Source organism: Lagopus muta, chromosome 17 (assembly GCF_023343835.1).
Source record: "Lagopus muta isolate bLagMut1 chromosome 17, bLagMut1 primary, whole genome shotgun sequence".
Classification (NCBI taxonomy): Eukaryota; Metazoa; Chordata; class Aves; order Galliformes; family Phasianidae; genus Lagopus; species Lagopus muta.
Window position 1 is genome coordinate 1,330,548 of NC_064449.1, and position 20,918 is coordinate 1,351,465.

The following is a 20,918-nucleotide window of genomic DNA, read 5'->3' on the forward strand; positions in this document are numbered from 1 at the left end:
TGTTTTTGCACTTGTGTCATGAAAAATTCTGCTAAGGATCATTTTCCTCTCTACCACTGAGCTTTTTTTTTTTTTTGGGTGGCAATAGATGGAAAACACTTTTAAGTACAGTAATGTGTTGCTGATTTCTTACAGTAAGCTGAAGGGGTTACTGTTCAGCTAACTGCGTTCACTGTGTAACTGCTTTGCGCTCTCTGCTCCTCAGTACCAGCTGTATGCTGCACCAGTGGTCCTCTAGGGGGAACTAGTCTCAAGAAAAACAAAACCAAGAAGAAAACAATCCAAAACCAGAAAAAATAAAATAAACAACCTCTCCAAACAAAGAAACAAAAAATACACTCTCCAGCCTCTGTAGTGAGGGCATCCTGAGCAGTGTGCCGAGCCCTGCGTGTGCTGATGCGCAGTTCTGGGAGGAGGCTTTTTTCAGTGTGTACACTTGAGTGTTTGAGCTGAGTTAGTTCTAAACCAGTGAGAGTGGTGGTGCTGCTGCATTAGAGGAAGCTCCATGCTGGTCGTAGGTTTGAAGCCTCTGTGACCCAGTCAGATATTTCATCAGCACATCTTGGCAGCGCAAGGTAGATGGAAACTGCGCTCATTTGGTAACTGCTACAGACTCGTGGCTGAGGCATTGTTTTAATGCAGCTGTTCTCAAACTTCTCTGCTTTCAGGATGGGCTGTTCTTGGGCTCTTGCATCCCAGAAGGTAACAGAAAGAACTGTATATCTTTCTGGCTCAGAAACATGCTCCTGGGTGCAACCCTTCCACCTCGGTTCACCTCTCCAGGGCAGGGAGCAGGCTGCAGGCAGACCTCCTTCCAGTTGCTTAAGTGTTTCCGTCCCTTTCCTGCATCTTGCCTAACTTGCCCGTTGCTTAAGTCTGTTATGTTTGTGGTTGTGCTGCAGCATACAACAGGCCATCAGCTGAGTGGAAGAGGAGTGCCTGGGCAGGTAGAGGTGAGCATCCAGAAGGTAGGAGCTGTGGTCTGCACAAGAACACTGTTTTCTTTGGCAAGTGACTGAAACAAGAAGGCTTTATTTAGGACTACTTTGTTAGGGATAAATCTCTCCACCTGCATCATCTGATTCTCCACAAAGTTCATGTTCCCAGGGGAAATGCAGAGCCCACCATAAACACTTGTAGGGCTGGGAGGTGCTGCGAAGCTGTGCCATCTTTCTTAATTCCTTTGCTGTCCTAATCCAATTATTTTCCCCACAGAGGTGGGAGGTTAGAAGGTAAAACTGCCTCATTTACATTACAATGGCGGTCATCTTTGTGCCTCTTAAGGAGCAGAGAAATCTCCATAGCTACAGCCGGACACATCTCCTCTAGCCCTGCAGTGCTTGGTGGCAGCTTGCATTCAGCAGCACATCAGCCCACATCCTAATCAGGAGATGGGGCTGCTGCTGCCCAGACGGCCGGGCCGTGCTTGACAAGGACACGTGCTTGGCATTGCTGCAGCAGCTGACATCACACCGGAAATTAATTACTAATGTCTCTGATGATAATTGCTCACCTCTCGCAGACGTGAAGGGACTTTGCATTGGTTGATTACGCCGGTCATGAGTTGACAATCTGTCTTGAGGAGAGCTTTTGATCTCCAAAACCTGCTCGTGGAGAATTCCAACCCCATTTGCTGCTGGCTGTGTTGCTGTGCTAGAAAAGCTGTTGCCTCTCTGTTTGGGTTCTCTTTGTTTTTCCTGAGGGTTTTTTTTCTTGTTGAGTGTCGGCGCATGAGCCTAACGTTACTGAGTGGTAACCTGCTTTCTGAAGGCAGTGCAGGCAGGGAAATTGTTTCTGTCCCTCTTTTTTTTTTAATCATTGTCTAATTTTAACCAAATCTGACAGCAGAGCAGAGATCTGAGGCATACATTTTGTAGGCACTTTTATGTTGGAAAGGAGAAAAACATGAAATCCACAGCATAGGCTTACCTCTTGTTAGATGATAGACATCCGTGCAGGAGAAGGGAGGAACAGCAATGCTTCATCTGTGGGAGAAAGTTCACCTCCCACCTCAGTAAGCATCTGTCAGCCTGAGGATGGTGCATATCGAAAGTTATGAGTGCTCCTCAAACCCTTTTTTTTTTTTTTTTTTTAAAAACCATTGAGCTAACAGGAAGTTCTTTATTTAGGGATGTTTCAGCTATATTGAAGTGCAGTGCATTGTTTTCCTTAAGTACCAAATCCAAACACAGACGCCTCTGTTCCCCCCTTGGCTTATGGGTGGGTAACAGTACAGAGCAGGCGATGTACTGCAGGCTGGTGCTGCACAGACTGCACGTTACCCCATGTGGAGCTGCTGGGAGAGCTCTGCTGCTCACCTGTTTGCACACTGTGTGTGAAACTATTTCCTAACTCCACAGGCATCCATAGTTTTAATCTAGGGGTAGTTCTGGTGCTGTTCATGACAGGATATCTGAATTGGGCAGTAAGGATTAACTCTGTGATCAGATTTCTGGTGCGTGTATCTCACTGATGGAGTGAAGCTGTTCTTATACTTTGTATACTGATAAGCTTCCCTGCATGGAACTTCCATCACGTAAGTCTGGACTCCATGAGAAGCCCACTTGTCCTACTTGTGGGTTAGTTCAGTGAGATGCACAGGTGCTTTAATCTCCTGGTGGAGTTATTCTCCCGTATTTAAAGCTTAGCTGAAATCATTTCATGTTTTCAGCAATTCTTGTTAATTACCTTCTGTCATCGTGGCAGGATTTTATTTTTGCACAACCTTCACCATTATTTCAGACCGGATGGATGAGGGTGGGAGGAGGGCAGCGTGGCTTCGGGGCCCCCGTGTCACAGGCTGCAGGGAGGTGGGCTGAGAGCAGCGCTCTGGAGCTGTTTGTTCTGCTGTCATGTTTTCATCTGCTCTGGGCTGATGATTGGCTTGTGCTGATGGATGCTGCTCAATATCACCTGTCTCTTCTCATCAGCCATGGAAACGCTGCCTCTTTGTGCACCTGTATGTAACATTTCTGCAGAGTTCTTCAGCTGCCTGCTAACGTCAGTCTGTCTGAACTGGTGTTATGTGAATAAAAAAAAATAAAAACCAGAAGTTGTAAAATAATCCTGTCAGTTGAATCTCGTAGTTTAGTTTCCCTTGGATGATGTTTTTAGGTCACAGATATTCCATGTAAACCTTTACATCTTTACCCTCTTGTAGGTGAATTCCTTTTCTTTGGGCACCAGTGATCTTATGTGGGCTCTTCTGGTGTCATAATGGCTCCAGTTCTGGAGATTTCAGTTTTCTGTGAGTGCTTTTCAGTTTTCTTAGCCAGCCCAAATCCTGTAAGCACTTTCAATGCGCTCATCTTTCCAAACTCTTGTTGTCCTCAGTTGCTGTGGACTGAAGGGGACAGGAGGGATGTGCCCACCAGTCAGGCTCTGTGAGGAGCACAGCCTGCTGAGAGAGCAGGAGTTTTCTTTGCCTACATTTTGCAGGATATGTCACTTAACCTCTGATCACCAAAAAGTAACAATAATCCATCTTGGTTTCTCTCTGCTTGCAAATGACCAAGAATCATTTTGCAGCTTGACAAATAAAGCTCTTTTCTCCTGGCTGATGTTAATGACATTCAGGTTGGGTTTTTTTCCTATTCACACATCAATGTGAATACCTCAAAATTGGCACAGCTTCTTTGGTGGCGACTGTCTCTGCTTTTGCAAACAGAGCTGCTGGGATGTGCCATGTTTATCCCAGGTGCTGATCTATGAAACCAAAGCCATTCATTCCATTTTTAAGAACTACTTTGCCTTCCCTTCACCTGCCCTCTCCTTGGCTTAGGAAGGAGCACTTCCAGGCTGCTGCTTGTGTCGTGGTGGGTGGTGACTTGACTTTCATCTCTGGATACCTGAACTCTTACATCAGACTTCAGCCATGAGTTAAATGAGCCCGGTGCTCTCACCGCAGGTCCTCGCAGACATCTGTCAGCACCACAAACCCATCGGGTCTGGCAAAGCACTGGAGCTGGCAGTCTGTGCCCGGGATGTGTCCAGTGCTGGAGCAGCAGCAGGGGTTGCAGGTGCATTGGCAGAGCTGCTTTCCTGGGGTTTGTGCACTGCCTGGGCAATGCTTGGCTCTGCCTCTTGCCACCAGCATGCAGCCTTACTTGTGACTCCAGTCAAAGGAAAACGTACAAGGAAGAGCTGTCCTGTGCTTGTCTTCAGCTTTGTGTGTAACTTGGGTGGCAGCTGTGGCTGTTTGGAGGAGCAGGCAGCGTGTTTGGCTGGCAGCTGGGCTGGGTTTGCTGCAGACTGTTTTTGTAATTCTCTGTGCAGGTCTTGAAGCATTGCTGAAGGCTGCTCGGTGCAGCTAAGTGCACGTGAAATAAGAGTTCCTGCTTGCCAGCAGAAAGTCACCTTTAGGATGGCATGAAAGTCAATTTTCCACATGCTCGGAGAAATGTTGTTACCAGCTTCACACAATGACTTATATCTGGCAAGAACTTGCAAAATAGTCTCTCTGGCTGATTGTCAAAAATTACATCATATTGGAGTAAACTGCTTTTAAATCAAGCATCCATTATTCATGTATATTAACTGCTTTTTTAATTTTTTTTTTCTTGCTGGCTGTTTTGTGTATGATTTACTCTTTTTCTTTCTCTCTGATTGTCTGTCTGTCTCCCTCATCTGCTCCTTTTAAATCTTAGCTCATCTTTAAATTTATGGAGCCAGCACACTTATCTCTGTGCGAGTACCAACATGCTGACCTTGCATTTGTTAGCAGGCAGATTTTGTTGTTGCTGTTGCAGTGTTACGTGCCATATTTACAGTAGGCAATGCAACACATTTGCAGTAGGAAACTGCGCCTCTGAGGCTTGTGAACCTTGAAAATATTTTTTCTGCATCCCTTTAGAAATAGAATTCCAACTTGCAGCCGTGTGCTGTACTTAATTTGATGGCTTTTTTCACAAATGCATATGGAATAGCCCTGTCACTTCTGTGCTTATTCTCTGAATGGAACGGTTTTAACCTGAGCAAAAGCCAGATCCCTTCTTATCCACCGTGGACTTGAAATGTCACATCCCCATCTCTTGTTGGTCATATTTGTGTGTATTCAGGCAGTGTTCCCTTGGGTTGGCACAGGGATGGGCAGGAGGAAAGGAGGCAAAACACAATCCTAAAACAAATGTAGGCAGTTTTGGGGTTCTTGTTTTGATCCTCTGCTCACTGCTCTCTGTAGTCAGTGGTTAGAAGCCTCCATCCAGGCAGTTACTGGGACAGCAGTCCTTGAAGGCATCCTGTGTCACTCAGTAAGGGCAAAGATGTAGGCTTTGGAAGCACGGCTTTACAACGTGCTTTTTCCTATCTGATACCTCAAAATAAGAATGAAGTATACTATATAGAAAGAGTTCTTCCCCCCATTCCAAGAGGCAGTGCCTTTACCAGCCCAGAGCTGCAGTGGCTCAGGACAAGAAGCAGAAGCACGGTTGCAGGGGAAGCACACAGTTGCACAAAGCAGCTCTCTGCTGGCCTGCAGCCAGGACAGTGGGCTGAACACCCCTGCTCTTGCTGAAAATACCGCAGGCTCTTTGATAACAAGTGCTCGGGGATTTGTTGTTTTAATGTTCCATCCAAAAAAGACATCTCCAACAACACAGGATCCCGAAACACCTGCTGGGGTGTTGGACATGCATGGAAGAGTTCCATCAGCAGCATTTCCTTCAGTTCCTTGGTTTTTCTTGGAAGTATCTCAACCAGAGTGCACAGAGTATGCTTGACCTCACTTAGCTGCAAGATGTAACGAAGCTCACAGCTTAGCTATCCTGGCTGCAGGGACTTGGTGAATTAATGTAGCCTTCTTTCTTCAGTTCTTGGACAGCATTTAAAGGGAGCTTCCTGTACCCACCGATGTGCAGCTCCTGGAGTGCAGCAAGCTTTCCTTTCTTCCTCTGCCCACCAGTTTGCCAGTTGCTCAGTCCATCCATCCGAGGACGGTGGCCACAGGTTGAGAGTTGCCCAGCTCGGGCAGTAAGGAGGGAAATTAGTCTAATGCACTGCCTTAACAAAAGAGAGTATGAGCATGAATAATTAATACCACCAGTCTGTGGCAATCGGATAAAATGAAGTCCCATTTGCTCAGCCTTATTAAAAGAGAGAGAGAGAGAGGGAGAGATGGTAAAGGTCGTTAAGGGACTTGTAACATGGAAAGAATCGCCTCTGAGATGGATAATGTGTTTTCTAATCTCTGTGGTCTTTAACTAAACATAATGGTAAAGGTACTCTAGCTATTTCTGGCTTGCTGAATTATTAAGCATTCTGGGAGATTGCTTGGCTCTCATCCAATAACTCAGACTTTTTCATTTGAACAATGTTAATAGGTAACGCTTTTTATTTTGTGCATTAGATCCTGATACATCTGCACGGAGTATTTAATGCTTGTCCTCCCCTGTGCCCCAGCAGTCCCATGGGGGCTGGGATGCTCGTTAGTGTGCTATCCCAGGGTACTTCATTTCACACCCAAGTGCTCTTGGTTTGCTTACCTTCAGGTCTGTGACTGTTAGGTCACTGGTCTTGGGTGGCCATTATAGGATTATAAATGTCTTTGAAAGGGTAATCCCTTTGCAGTGTGCATTATAGGATTATAAACCTCCTAAAGATCTTATGCTTTATCTGCCCTTTAACATACAGGCCCTTATTTCAAGTCCCTATTGACCAGGTATTTCACTCGTTCTCCTTGGCCTTTTTAAAGAAAATCCTCGTTGCTGAGACACTAGAGAAGAGCTCATCAGAGGTGTTTTAGCATCTTCAAAATTGTTATCAGCATGCTTTTAAAGCTCTGTATCCAAGAAGTTATTCAGACCTCAAAACGCATTCTGTGCTCCTTTTGTTTCTTTACCTACCAGGTTTTGAAGTTCATTTGCAGACCAGGACTGAAGTTCAACTGGGAGCTGGGTGGAAATCACAGGAAGCACCTTCCTACCAAGTGGTTGGGCTCATCTGCATTGTTAACATTTGTAAAAAGCAATCTTTCAAAGACTGGAGTCTGACATGAATTGAGGAAGCTCAAAACAAAAGCTTTTATAGCAGCTTTGTGGATCTGAAACGTTATTTCTACAGATTCTAATAGATGGAAACATTTTGGAAGTGATGGGCAGCAGCATGTTAGGTGAGGAGAAACCAGTCATTTTTTGTTTGGGCTGCACGTAGGAGAGTAGCGCAGGTCTAAAACTGGACCACAAGCAGGAAGGGATGGAACATTTGCTCAGATTTTAAGCAGCAAAACTTCGAATGCTACGTGCAAGCAATTCATCTTCATGGTCTTCCATGGTCATCGCTGCTCAAGTGTGTATCAGATGTTGATAGGAGAGACAGAAGTGCTGGTCGTTTAGGTAAATTAATAGGCTTTGGATGTTCATGGTAAGTGGTATTCCCAGGGGACTTTGGAGAAAGCAGCATTTGCCCCTCTCCTCTCCAGAGCTGTAAGCAGAGCTGGCAGGGCAGCTTGCAGGGCACACACTGGGAGCTGCAGTGTTGCTGTTGAGCCCATCGTCTGTCATTTGCACGCTGAGTTCAGCAGTGTGTTCACTTTGTATTTTTCCAACAAAACCTCCCAAAGAGAAATCTGGTTGCAAGGCAGAGATGCTCATTTTCTTGCACTGAGAATTCTGCAAATTGCCAGAATGTGGTTCACCCTATCTTTGGTTAGGGAGGTGCTGGGAGCTGTTGTGTGCGTGTTGTTTTTTATCTTGATGACAAACACTTCCAGTTTGTAGCAGCTACTTTATTGGAATGGAAGTTTACATTATTTTAACAGCTTTCAAGTCTCCCTGCAAAGGCAGAATCTCTTACTGTACAGAGATACGGTGAAATTGCTTTGGTTTGTGTTTCTTGTTTTGGTCTCAGGGATGAAAAAACACGTGCTAGAATTGGTATTTGTGGCAAGCAATTTGTACAGCACTATACTGTAGGAAAAGGGAACTGGTTAGGAGATGATAAATGTAAGTAACTGAGTGTATTGGATATGAGTGTCTTCATTCTAGTGGAGAACTTGATAATTTATGTGGATAAAACTCTGCGTTTCTTTTCACTGGAAGAAATGGGGGCAGGAGAAAGCCTGCAACATCTTTGCTTTATTCCTAGAGGTTTGGAGACATCCATCACAGAATGATCTCCTGCTCTCTTAATTCAACCTTTCAGATGCATCTTCAAATTGCACGGTGAGGGAGTGAAAGGGCAGACAGCATCACGTCACTGCTCTGCTGAGCGTGGAAGCAGTGTGCTCTGACAGTGTAATATTTCTTGAACCGTGTGAGGATGTAATCAGAAAAGCACAAGGTGAGCACGTTCACGTGGCATTGACATAGCCACGCTGGTATTGCCATGGAAACCATAAGGGTTTGGTTGTTTTTCTGATATTTGAAGTACTGTTTCTCTTTTCACGGTCATAGATGATTATTTTTATTGAATGAGTCAATTAAAGGGACGTCACCATGAAATGCAGTAATTTTTTGAGGTCAGTGTTAAGCTGAGAACTTCACTGAGCTTCACCGGACTTTGCCCAGTATGTTCTGCTGGATCTAAAAATACTTCCTCCCTTTTTGTGGAAAGGCCCAAACAGATCAACCTCATCTGGCCCCACAGGGGAGACAGTGAACATAATTAAACTGATTGCTGTGCAGCACAGAGGAGGGTGAGCAGAAGGGAAACGGCTCGTACCTCCCTTCAGTCCTCAGCGGTGTCATCCTGGATGCAGCCTAAAATCAGAGCTGTTGTTGTTCCTTTCCCATCTGAGCTGCCATTTCAGATGCACAATTTCTCTTCATCTGTGCAAAGCCGGTCGCAGGACCTGTCAGCACTGAGTCACTGCACTTCTGCTCTTCAGTTTCTGCTGTTTGATGGAATCTTTCTGCACAGTCCATCTGTCTAAACCTTGCAAGTGCTGACTCCGTTTCCTTTTGCTATTCTTTCAAATATGCAAGTTGGAAAGCAAGTCAGGTGGTTTCTTTACCCGTGTGAACCCGTAAAAACTGACCTGGAGAAAACGAGTATGGCTTTATGGACTGCCTGGACCTCTGCCTGTCCTACAAGGCTTGCAGAGAGCCTTCACCCCAGCTGTGTGGTGGGTTCCATTGTGAAACTTTGATTTTTTCTTTTTTGAATGTGTGTTTCTGTCCTTCTTGACAGGGAGTGCCTGTATGTTGGCTGCGATAGAACAGTGAGAAACGAGCCCTGCAAAGCAGCTCTGATGGCGGTGACTGCGCTCTGCTTCCCACTGCACCAAAAGGTGGCTGTGCTCACGCTGCATTTAGCCAGTGTTTGTTCTGTTTCTGCCAGGTTCTTCTTTACAACCTGGAAACGAGTCAGTGTCTAAGGAAGCTAGGCAACTCCATGGGTGACTTTACATGCGTCAACCTCCAGGACAGTCCTCCAAACATGCTCGTTACAGGCAATAAAGACAGAAGGTAGGTACCACCAAGAGCTGTAACCCTTTTCCAATTAGCTTACTTCCTGTCCTGCTGTCCTACATCTGGACCTGCTAGGATTTGTCTCTCCTCTAATGTTTCAAACGCAGCCAGCGTGAACTTCAGGAACAAAATATTAGGTAATAGTTGGACGTGGCTGCCAGTTTGCTTTGTTTCGGAAAGCTCCATGGGAAGACTTTCTTTTTGAGCCATTTGGTGGACGCAGTTGGTGCACAGCCCAGCGAGACCACTTGGAATATCTTCCACTTCCCCGCCACCACCCGCAAAATTAGCTTGGCATTTAAAAGCTCACTTTCTGATATTAAAAAAATAACCTAAGGGATGAATCACGTAGGATGAGATGGGTCTGTCTGCCAAGCGATGTCAGGAGTGTATTTCGGAACACTGCGATGTCCCTCAGGTGACAAAAAGAAAGAAAAAAAAAAGGAGAGACTTTCATATGAACAGATTCCAACTTCTATTTAGCTGATTAGCAGCTTTCTCTTTAACTCCTTGGCTTGGGGAGCAGGATTTTCCCTGCACAATATCTGGTGCCAGGAATGGACGCGCTGGGAACAGTCAGCGCGAAAGGATTAAAGTGCTTAAAAAGACCCTTTGAGTCCAATTTTTAGGTTTTCTTTTTTGGCTGGTTGCGTGCGGGGTCTGATCCAGTGCACCAAAGGAGATGTGGGGTGGCGAGGAGCCAGTCTCTAATGGCTCCTGGTTCCTTCCCTCCTCCTTTCCGCGCTGGGCACCAGGCTGCAGGTGGTGCTCTGGTGTGGATGTGGGTATCAGCTTGTAAGGCGGGTGCTTCCCTCTGCCAAATCCCAGCCTTCCATCCCGCCAGCACAGCAGCTTGCAAAAATGATTATTTTGTCAAACAGCATTTTTTTTCTTTCCCCCCTCTCTCAGTGAAGAGGCAGCGGAAGCAAACCTCACACTTCTTCAGCACGGGGGTAAAGGAAATATCTGAAGTTTGACATGTGCAATTGAATCCTTGGGAGTTTGCTTTTTTTCCTCTAAAAGCATATAATTGATTTTCCAAAGCACCCTGGTAAAACTACCTGCAATTTTAATCTTTCCCACAGTGGTGAGAGAGCAGATAAAGTTAATAGCCCCTAAGTGAGATTAAAATGTTCTCCCTTTATACCAGAGTAAATGTCTTGGCCTTTCCCCTGAAGAAAGCTTTTCAGCTGTATTTAGCTCAAGCACCAGCTGAGTTCAGGGGTTGGCCATCACTAAACCAACAAGACGTGAGGAATCAATAGCTCAGCAGATAAGTTTGGCATCCAGGAGACAGAACCACGTGTATCTCAGAGGTCAGCTCTTCACAGAGTGAAGATAGGTGCTCATATGTGTTGGGCAGCCACAGGTGGGCTGGGGCCAGGACCTCGCTAGCCCTGGTATGGAGTGAGCCCCTCAGCAGGGCCTTGCCACACCACCTCTGGGAGAATGCCTTGGTGGAATTAAATGCAGCACATGGAAAGTGTTTCTCCTGAAGCACTGCTGGATGATGTGATAACATGGCCGTGCTTCACACCAGCGCAAGATCTGATAGCAGGGTGTTTGCTAATGCACTGCAGCCTCGTGGACATCTAAGACAGTGATTAGTGTGGGGAAAGCCAGCGTGGCAAGCCCAGTGTGTGCTACTGCTGAAAGGTGTGCAACCAAACTTGTGTTCTGTCTTCTCCCAAAGGCAACCACTGCTCAAGCAATGGAACAGGAGAGTCACAGCCTTTCACAAGAGCACCTTCCTTACAGCTCCCTTCAACTGGGATGAGCCCGATGTGCTCCCACTGAGCCCAGCTGTTGAGGCAGGAGATGGAGGGCAGTGCCAGGTCTGCATTAGAGCACATTAGAGCATCACATTAGATTTGCAAAATGCTCTTTTCTTTTTTGTAAGCGCATCTAAGCGACTCATGTGACTCTAATTCTTCCAAGGATGTGCCAGAATGGACACCTGCCTGAAACCTGGACCCTTGCTAATGAAATAACCAGGACACATCTTGGTTTCCAACTGTGCTTACCAAATAGAAGAAGCTTTGATTGTCATACAGAGCACGTGCAGCAAGTCAGGGAGAGTGCCAAGTGTGAGCACTTCCAAAATACCCCATCCTTACCCAAAGCACAGCTCTTATGTCTAGCCAAAGGTTCTCTCTGCTGGAGCTGGAGAAAGCAAGAAGTCCTTTCCACTATCAGCAACTGTTTGGGTTTTTTTTTTCCTGGGGGTGAGCCCAGAGCCACACAAAGCGTGCTCCTCGCTCTGTTCCAGCGTGTTTCTCTGCATGTCAGATGGATGTTGCTCAGTTGGAGTTTTGGACCGTTCTGCAGCCTTTTATTTCAGTTGCTGAAATGTGTTATTTGTAAAATCCTATGATGCAATCTCCGTGTGAGAAAGGAAAGGGAAAGACTTGCCACACCATTAAGATCGTGGCAAGAGTGTGGAACAGAATACAGCTAATGTGTTGGAACAAGTGTGATTTGGCCTTTTTTTGAATTAATGTGTACCTGATGGCTTCATTCTTGATAGCCTTCAGCTGGGAGGAACTTTCTCTGGCTGCTTTTCAGCTGAGATCAGTATTTCCCCTTACTTCTGTTTTCACTCACTGCATTTTATCTCTTTTGCTGTATCTTAATCTTGACACGTAAGGATGAGGAAACATCCTCCTTTGTGGTGTATACTAGATGTAAAAAATGACACCTTTGGCTTTAACTGCTTTTATAGACCTGTTGCACAACTTGAGGCCCTCTCTTTTTCTAAAGTTCTTCTTTAATCATAGCCTCTCTTCAAACTGTTCATTGAGTACTTTCTGAGTCAGGTGTACCTGAAAGCTGCCCAAAGTCACAATATAGAGAGACTGTTTATATATGCATATATGTATGTAAACTTTTGAGAAGAGGTACTGGTTGCTGGTGCTTGAGGACAGCTTTGTTTAGTACTGGTGTACTCAGTCGTAACTCTAGCATAGAAACCTGTGATCCCCTTGATTTTTCTCTTGGATTCCTACACATGTAGTCCTCTGTCTCCATAGAAGTAATTTATCTTTCCTGAGCCCTTAGTGGACGTGGGTTGGGTGCAGGGGATGTTGGTGGTGTGCCGAGCGCATGGCCTTTCTTCCTCACATCATTTCTCACAGGTTGGGAGGCGCAGACACAGATGACCTCCAAATTTCATTTCTATCACCTGAGACTTGCCGAGAGACAGTGAGATTCTGCATGGCATGAGAAGTCTGCCCCAGAACCACCCGTGTCACTGCCCTACATGTAGTGCTGCAGCCTAACACGTGCTCTCAGTGCGGCTGCTTTCATCCCAGTTCTTGCTTTGCTCTCCCTTAGGGTCAGGGTGTACGACCTGCGCGGGAGCGAAACGCTGTGCTCCCTGTTTGCCCACCGCCTGGGGGTGTCTGCAGTGCAGATGGACGACTGGAAGATCGTCAGTGGGGGAGAAGATGGGCTGGTGTGTGTGTGGGACCAGCGGATGGGCGCCAAGCTCTGGGAGATGCACGCCAGGTAACTGTGTGTGAGCTTCTGTGCACTGCTAGCTCGCGAGGGCTTTTCACTTCTCACGGTGCTTTTGCTCAGGGTAAGGAAGAATGGATGCTTTTTCCACCCCTGGATTTCCTTTGGACTTCAGTTAGCATCTTCTCCCTGCCCCATCCATCAGTTCTGACCTTACCAAACCTTGGCCTTCAAGCGCTGTACTGCTGCCTGTTGTCCCCGCTGTGACTGGTTCTCTATACTTACCACACCTCCTGCAGTACCTGTGCTTCTGTTCTGCTCCTCCACGTTTCCCTTAGCAGCAACAAGCAAAGCCAGATTGGTATTTAAACACACAGACACTGATAGGGAAGTAACAGTTTGTACTGAAAGCACAGAACAGGCAGTGCTGAAGGAGCTGAAAGTACAAGCTGAGATAAGGATCCTGGAGCTGACAGAAGGCTATTAGTGGCTTCTATTAGCCAAATTACCATCTTCTGGTTCAGGCAAAACTCCCAGGGAGTTTGCTTTGTCTGAATAAAGACCTGAAGGATTTAGCCACAAGTAAGCCCAAATCATAGAGTCATGGAATCACAGAATGGCCTGGGTTGCAAAGGACCACAATGATCATGTAGTTCCAACCCCTGCTGTGTGCAGGTCAACCAGCAGATGTGGCTGCCCAGAGCCACATCCAGCCTGGCCTTGAATGCCTGCAGGGATGGGGCATCCACAGCCTCCTTGGGCGACCTGTTCCAGCTGATGCACTGTTCTCAGTCAAATGAGCAGATACATCCCAAATACATGCTGATGTTATTTTATTAATGCTTCTCCCCCACAGAGGTGATATGAGAGATTTACAGTCGGAGAAGTTCAAGTGGGAGCTGTCATTAATTAATAGCAGCTATCTCCTTCTCTTTTGACCCTGTGAGTTATAAAGCCCAGTGTGATGCAGTCGGTGCATTAAGGACAATACTGCATTGATTATCCTCTGGGGCAGCACTAATGAGCATGCCAAGAAGGAGGGCAGGCAGTGCAGATCTGCTGAGCTCTGAGGTGGAGGGGAGATGTACTCAAAGTGAAACCATGAGCTTAAATACTGTTCAATCTATGCAGGACTTGGAAAGGAATGCTTCAGTCAATAGGCCTTCGTAGAGGAGAGATGCTGAAGTTGGTATCCGTGTCTGTAACCCGTGCTGTGAATGGAAGGCAAGGGCAGAGGTAGGGGAGAGGGCAGGAGGAAGGTTAGGGTGGTGGAGATGAGCAGTCTTTACCTGCTGTCAGCCCTGCTTGGTTCAGGGTCAGCTGAACCAAGGAAGGAAAGCCCAGCCCTCTTCACATGTGCTGCGTAGAGCATCTCTGCATCAGCCCTCACTCCCTGCTTTGGAGAGGGAGTGCTGTGATCCCTTGGGGAGCGAGCAGCTCCTCCGTGCGCCTTGCTGCTGCTGGCCTTGGCCCCGCTGCCAGGTTCGGGGGCTGTGGCACCGCGTGCATTGCGGCAGCCGTCCGCTAGGTGGTGCTATAGGCTGCGTTCATCCGGCGCCGCCAGGCGGGGAGGAGCCAAAGGTGCAGCCTCTGAACCCCTGGCTGGAGGGGGGCCCTGAGCTGGATGAGTTCTCATTTAATACTGCGCTTGGGGGTTGTTTTCCAGGCATCCAGTGCGCTATGTGTGGTTTAACTCTCACAGCCTCATCACTGCCAACGTCCCTGATGAGAAAACGCCCCGCGGTGCCAGCATCATGGACGACGACCTCACTGCACACCGCAGGTGAGCGCAGCTCTGAGGGCTGGGATCTGCAGCACAGCGTGACACTGCCGTTAAAAACGGCTCCGTATGCACTTGAGTCATCATCCAGAGCACAAACAGAGACAAAGCGTGTTTGGAAAAAAAACGCAGAGAAGCCTTTCAAAAGTGTTGATGAATTTTGGCTCTCTGCGTACTTCTGAGCACAGGAAAAAAAGCATTTCGTGATTAAGGTGTGAATATAAAGGCCTCTGAAGCAAGACAGAGAATGCAGTCTTTCCCTTACTTTGAATATTAGCGATGATGTCTCCTCCTCAAGAAAAACTGCTGGTACTTAAGCTGCAGATTTGGGTATTTATGGACATTAGTGTGTCTGATGGAACTGACAAACTGCGGTGTGCTTACCTTCTCCCACTCCAATGGGTGAGCAGTGCTCCAGCAGACGGCAGCTACGTCTCTGAACCTGTCTGTAAGGCAGTGCAGTGTGTTGGCAGGGGTTGGGGGGTCGCAGGAGGGGGGCAGAAGAGAATCTTCTCCTCTTGCATCTGCACAAACAGCCCCAGTGCAGAAAAGACGAGCTTTGATGCTCGTCTTCTGAAGCACTGAATGTTGGACTTTTCAGGCAACCTCTGACAGTTATCCCTGCTGAAATACAGTGAAGTTACAATGCTGTGCTGTCTCGGATGTATTTCATACAGGCATCGTGGGATCATCTATGCCTACGAGTTCTCTGTGGACCAGCTGGCTGTGGAGAGCGTCCTCCCCATCTGCCGCTCTTCCTACGACGAGGTGATGGGTTACAACTACAACATCAGCCTTGCAGTGCCCTACGACCACATCTAGCTAACTCACCTGGCTCAGCACTCTGCCACATGAGAGGCCGAAGGCAGAAGGGCGACTCGGAGGGGCTGAGCACCAGCAGGACTTGTTGGCTGCAGGTGGGGAGCACTGAGCTTTAGCTGAAAACGTGGGGCTGTGAACCACAGCAGAGCAGGGCTGCCCTCAAGCTGATGCTAGAATGTGTTGTGAAGGGTCCAGAGATCCTCTGCAGAGGAGCAGGGAGACTGGAGGATGAGGGGGAACTGTGCACCTTGATGTGAACAGAAGTGTTCTGTCCTGCTGCTTGTGGGAGGAATGCTGCAGATCCCATCCTGGCAGAGGGCATGGGCTGCTCGGGAGGCAGGAATCCTGATGGCAAACTGCTGAGATGGGAGAGAGCAGCAAGGAGGGCACAGCCTGCAGGTGCCTCTCCTGGGGGAGGAAAAATGGGATTTGGAGAAAGCACCTTGCTGAGCCCATGTGTCTGGCACTGCTTTCCTAATAATGAGCTGCTCACTGCTCTTTGAGTGCATCAGGTTGTGTCCAGAAACAGGCAGGGGCACTGAAGATGATGGGTCTGATGAGGTGAATGTTGGCCGTGTCCGGCCTGGATGACTGGAAACCCACAGCAAGTCACACACATAGCAATGGTTTTAAAGCAAATTATTTTTTTAATTCTCTACAATTCTAAATTAAATGTTTTCTGATTCTTTTATGTGTATGTGCGTGGTTTGTGGCTTTTGTTCCCAAGTCTGTTGGGGTGAGCGGATCCCCATGCACTGAAACCACGGCCCATCACATCCCAGGTTAGCATGAGGCACTCCCCATGCTGAGCACTCTAACAGCACCAGAGGCTGTCCCCAGCTGGCAGGGACTTGGGCTGCTGACTGTCCTTGCTGCAGAGCTACATGTTGCTTCAGTGAGCGGAGGGACCAACTGGCTGCAGTGACTGCACTGACATTGCAGAGAAGCATCCATGAAGCAGAGAAGAATTTGGATGGAAGCTGTCCAGCAAGTGACAGCTGTTAGGGCACAGTAAGTTCTGGGGTTGCTCGAGCCCTGTGGCTGAGCACAGAGCTGCTGTCTTTTGTTGTTCTGCTCACCTCAGGGTTGTCACCCCCTGCCTCCTCTCACTCAGTGTCCTTGGCTCGTTAGGAGGCTGACCTTCTTTATCTCAGCCTCATTATCTCGGGGCAGCTTTGTTCTTTCTCCATCTGCCTCTGCAAGCAGCAGCAGATAAGTTGCCTCATGCCAGTGCATGTCAGGACCTTTTCCGGGCAGCCACTTCCCCTCTCTCTCTGCACTGTGGTGACAAGGACACGTCCGTCCCTCTGCGCTGTGCCCTGACAGCTGCAGCAGTCGCTGTGCTGCTAGAAGATGGGCTTGGAGCAGTGGGGCTGGTGGTCATGGACTTGTTGAGGACCGAGCCATGCGGTCTTTGGAGGATGTGGGGTCCCCTCCAGTGGAGGAGGATTCCCCTTCCCCTCGGCTGCAGCTCCTGGCAGTGGGTTGGGGTGGGCTGGTCCTTGCAGGCTGCCGCTCCGTCACTGCGGTTGGTTCGGTGTGAACAGCAGCACCGGGTGTTCAGCCAGCATCCCTGATGCAAACGAGGGCACCCAGCCAGAGAGCGCTGGGATGGAGCTGCATTTTTGTTTCTGCAAAGGGCTGCTGTCCCACTTTGGTGGGTTCTCATCGGTGCAGCACATGCAGCCGTGACTGCGTGCATCCTCTGTAAGGCTGGCTGGCTGCAGTGCAGCCCGCTGCCAGTAGCTCTGAGCGGGAAGTGCTGATGCTCCAAGAAAATGTCCTGGAGAGGCAACGGCGGCTGCAGGTTGGGCTTTTTTTTTTCCCCTCAGCCTTGCAGCAATGCAGTGCTGTGCTGCAGTTCTCAGGCAGAGAAGGACAGCACACAGCTCCTGCCGGGGCACCGTGCGGTGCTGCATCTCTGTGCTGTCCCCATAGGGGAGGAGCCCACGCCTGAGCCCTGGGGCTGGGGAGCTCACCGGGCCCCACTGCTGCTGTGCCCCACTGCTGGGTGGGGAGCAGCGCCATGGCATAAGGGGAATGGGTTTGTAAGACAGAAACAAACACTTTTTTTTCCAGCTTTTCTAAAAATAACCACTGCCCTTTTCTCCAGCTCCCTCCCTCCTGGCTCGGGCTGCCTTAGAGACAGAGATCTGCCTCGAGCCTCCGGTTATTAGTGCTGTAAATGCAGTGTTGTCTCCGTTTCCAGTGGGAACGTGTGGGGGTGGCAGCCACAAGCAGCCAGGAACCTGCGTTCCTGGGTCCCCAGATCCCACATCCCTGTGTCCCCATGACCCTTTCCTCCTGCATCCCCCAGTCCTTGTGTCCCTGTGTCCCCCAGTCTCTGTCCCCCCTATGACCCTGTGTCCCCATGGCCCTACATTCCTACACTCCCCAATCCCTCCACCCCCACGTCCCTGCATCCCTATGGCCCTGTGGTCCCCCCTTACCCCCCACTCCCTGTGTCCCTGTGCCCCCATTTGTGTCTTCCAGCCCCTCTGTGTCCCCACTGTCCCCATCCCAGCCGTGCTGTGGCTCTGCTCACAGTGGCAGATCTGGGGTTGATGTGCAGTCAGGCAGACGGTGCCGTAACTTCACACAGAGCTCCATCGGGCACCGGGCAGCGGCTGGAGCATTTCTCAGCAAAGAGTAAAAACAGAAATACCTTTTATTACAGGTAAAATACCTCTTATGGTTCTAGAGAGCGGAACGAGGCCTTGTGGTGCTGGGAAGCCTCCGTCCTGCTCCTGGTCAGTAGCAGTGAGCGATGGCCTCCATGGTGAGGAAGCGGACGTGCATTTTGGTCTCGATGTCGATCCCCTTCCACACCTGCAGGGAAGGGGTGAGCAGGGCCGGGTGCTGGCAGGCAGCAGGGAGCAGAGCGAGGCACCAACCTTCAGGAAATCCTCGAAGGTGATGCCTTCGTACACCTCATCCGGGCCCTGCGCACAGCGGGAGACGAACCCTCACAGCTGCACCCACGGCCCCTTCCAGCCCCTCTGTGCCCCCCGTGTGAACTCGCACCGTGCGGGCCATGCACGCGCTGGCCGCCTCCAGCATGGCCCCCTCCGCGATGGCACGCAGCGACTCCTTCTCCAGGTGGGGATTCCCAGACATCAGCTCATCCAGAACCTGCGGGGCAGCGGGGGCTGCGGTGGGCGGCGAGGCGGCGGCGGGGAGGAGGCGGCCCCACTGCCCCCATACGTTACGTTTTTGTACTCCTGCAGCGTGATGATCCCGTCGTAGTCGGCGTCATACATGTGGAAGAGGACTGGGAGGGATGAGAAGGGGATGCGGGGTCAGCGTGTGGCCCCCCCCCAGAGCGCCGCTGCCCCGCGGCACCGCCTCACATTTGAGCTTCTCCTTGCGGAAGCTCTCCAGCCGCTCCTCGTCCATGTCCATCTCGATGGGTCTGAAGTAGGACATGATGGTCAGGAAGTCCTCGAAGTTGATCTCCTCTGCCAGCCCGGCCGGCGCCTTCCGCAGGTTCCTGATGGCAGCAGAGCTACTGGGGATGGCGGCTGCAGTGCCCCAACCTGCCCTCCCTATGGGCACCATGCAGCCCCAGGGCTGCTCAGCACGGCGCCAGCGTTTCCCCAGAGCTCAGCTCCAATTTCCCTCATTCCCAGCCTGGCTCTGTCTCAACCCTCAGGGCCAGAGCTCTGCCCAACCTTCACGCAGCCCAGGCTGCACAGGGAGCTGTGGGTGCCCCATCCCCAGCGGTGCTCATGGCTACGGATGGGCGCTGGGCAGCCTGAGCTGGTGAGAGCAACCAGCCCAGGGCAGGGGCTGGGGGCTGTAAGGTCTCTTCCATCTCAACCACACTGTGATTCTATGCTCCCCCCCTCGGGGCTGCACGTACCGCTTGTCGAAGAAGGCGTGCACGATTCGGGCCCTGATGGGGTTGAACTCGAGGTCGGGGATGGTGTCGAAGTCCTCTTTGCTGCACAGAACAAGGCAGAGAGGGCGGGAGGGGAGGGAACGCTGTGGGCAGAAATACTGGCCCGTCCTTCCAACGCGACCAGAAGAAAAGGGTTTTGCCCCATTGTGAGCTTTTGCCCTGGTTCAGAGTGGCAGCGAGCAGCGCCGTGTATCAGTGGGTGATGCTGGTGCCCAGGGTTTGGGTCCTCGGCGCACGGAGCTCTGTGCGATGCTCCAGGACGTGGGATCGCTGCTGCATTCCTCCTCCCTCCCCCTCCCCTGCAATCCGACCCCACCAGCGGACAGCCCGTACCGGATGGTCTTCCTGTTGTGGCTCAGCTGCTTGAAGCGCCGATGGAGCTGCTCGATCTGCTCCGAGGTGACTGCGGGGGGAGAGCGAGAGGTGAGGGGACACGCGGGGACACATCGGGGGCGCCCCGTCACAGCCGCACATGGGTAACGGAACGAGCACAGCAACGGCCCGCGCTCGCTGCTGCTCCGTCTCTCTCTCTCTTTTATGATGTTTAATTAACGGCTCCATTAGTTACTGCCGTTTCCCAGCCCTGAACCCTGCGCCGCATCGATCGAGCGCTCACAGTGCCCCGCACAGGCGCTGTGCTGCCTCTCAGCTCCCCGTGGGCAGCACTGGGGGCTCCGGGGTCGCTCTGCGGTGACGGTGAGGCCCCCAACCACCCCCCATCCCACCCCCGGGATGTTGTCCGCCTGCTGCTGTTGCGATGACTGCAAACCCAAATCCCTGATGATGCTCAGAGGGGATCGCAGCCACAGTGCGATTGGACCCGCGATCGCCCGCGGGCTGCTCGAGGGTCAGCCCCGCACCTCCCGCAGCACGATGCCAAAAGAGCCGTTCTCCCCCTTTTTTCTCCCCAAACCCGGCACGGGGCAGCGCTCCGAGCCCCCCCAGCGTCCCACATCAACCCCAGGAGTCCATCAGCGCTGAAATGAAGGGGCTTTGGGGCTGCCCTCCACCTACGGCTGTTGGGCTGCGGGTGTTCCTGGGGGGGGGAAGAGAGGGGAGATGGGAAGCAGCGGCTGCAGCCCGGGGGTCCCGCTGTGCACCCCCACAGCGCTGCGCCCCCTCCGGCCCCGACCTTTCTTCTCCGTGGGACTTTTTGGAGGCGGTCCTTCCTCCCAGATCCGAGCCGCGGGGTGCAGCCAGGACCGGGAATCAGCCAACCGCCTCCCAGCCCACGGCGATGCCCCCCCTCCAGTAACACCCCCCCCCCCCCCCCCCCCCCCACTGCGCTACTCACAGCCGGTGCGCTCCGCCAGCGCCCGCATCTCGGGGGGCACGGACTGCGCCGAGCCCATCGCCCCGCCGCCGCTGTGCGCACAGGGAACCGCGCCGCCGGCAGCGCTGCGGGCGGGGAGCGCTCCGCCCAACCGGCACCGGCAGCACCGCCCCGGGACGGCGCAGCGAGGAGGGGGCGGGCATCGCTCCCCCACCCCTCCTCCCATCCCATCCCATCCCACCCCATCCCATCCCATCCCATATCGCTATAGGATTTTTTGCC

The 20,918-nt window shown here is 50.7% G+C and overlaps 2 protein-coding genes across 9 annotated transcripts in view; one reads left to right on the top strand and one right to left on the bottom strand.

The window, feature by feature from the left end:
• FBXW8 (F-box and WD repeat domain containing 8) overlaps positions 1-16,153 on the top strand; it is a 46,584-nt gene extending 30,431 nt beyond the window's left edge. Inside the window, exons 9-12 of one of the 4 annotated variants that reach the window (XM_048963890.1) lie at positions 9,274-9,401; positions 12,738-12,911; positions 14,563-14,643; positions 15,318-16,153. In XM_048963890.1, coding sequence (XP_048819847.1) covers positions 9,274-9,401; positions 12,738-12,911; positions 14,563-14,643; positions 15,318-15,462 — 528 coding nt within the window. In that variant the 3' untranslated portion in view covers positions 15,463-16,153. The other 3 variants (XM_048963889.1, XR_007380296.1, XR_007380295.1) reach the window with 3 other exon arrangements.
• TESC (tescalcin) lies at positions 3-20,803 on the bottom strand. 5 transcript variants are annotated; one of them, XR_007380297.1, is made up of 9 exons: positions 20,658-20,799; positions 19,697-19,766; positions 19,325-19,405; positions 18,813-18,952; positions 18,672-18,733; positions 18,487-18,594; positions 18,357-18,404; positions 18,149-18,291; positions 16,278-17,245 (listed from the first exon to the last, which is right to left on the bottom strand). XR_007380297.1 is itself a non-coding variant. In XM_048963894.1 (8 exons), exons 1-8 carry the CDS (start codon positions 20,713-20,715, stop codon positions 492-494), a joined length of 843 nt encoding a protein of 280 aa, XP_048819851.1. In that variant the 5' UTR covers positions 20,716-20,803; the 3' UTR covers positions 3-491. The 5 variants fall into 5 exon arrangements, 3 of the variants coding, with proteins under 3 accessions (XP_048819851.1, XP_048819852.1, XP_048819853.1); XM_048963894.1 differs by lacking the exons at positions 16,278-17,245; positions 18,149-18,291 and adding an exon at positions 3-765 and having other exon boundaries at positions 18,355-18,404; positions 20,658-20,803; XR_007380298.1 differs by lacking the exon at positions 18,357-18,404 and having other exon boundaries at positions 20,658-20,800.
• Between the last annotated feature and the right edge of the window lie 115 nt (positions 20,804-20,918).

Coding starts and splice junctions, on each gene's coding strand:
- TESC (XM_048963894.1), bottom strand. CDS start 20,715: ATGGGCTCGGCGCAGTCCGTGCCCCCCGAGATGCGGGCGCTGGCGGAG. Junction 19,406..19,696: donor CACAACAGGAAGACCATCCG/GTACGGGCTGTC, acceptor TGTTCTGTGCAG/CAAAGAGGACTTCGACACCA. Junction 18,405..18,486: donor GCGCGTGCATGGCCCGCACG/GTGCGAGTTCAC, acceptor CGCTGTGCGCAG/GGCCCGGATGAGGTGTACGA.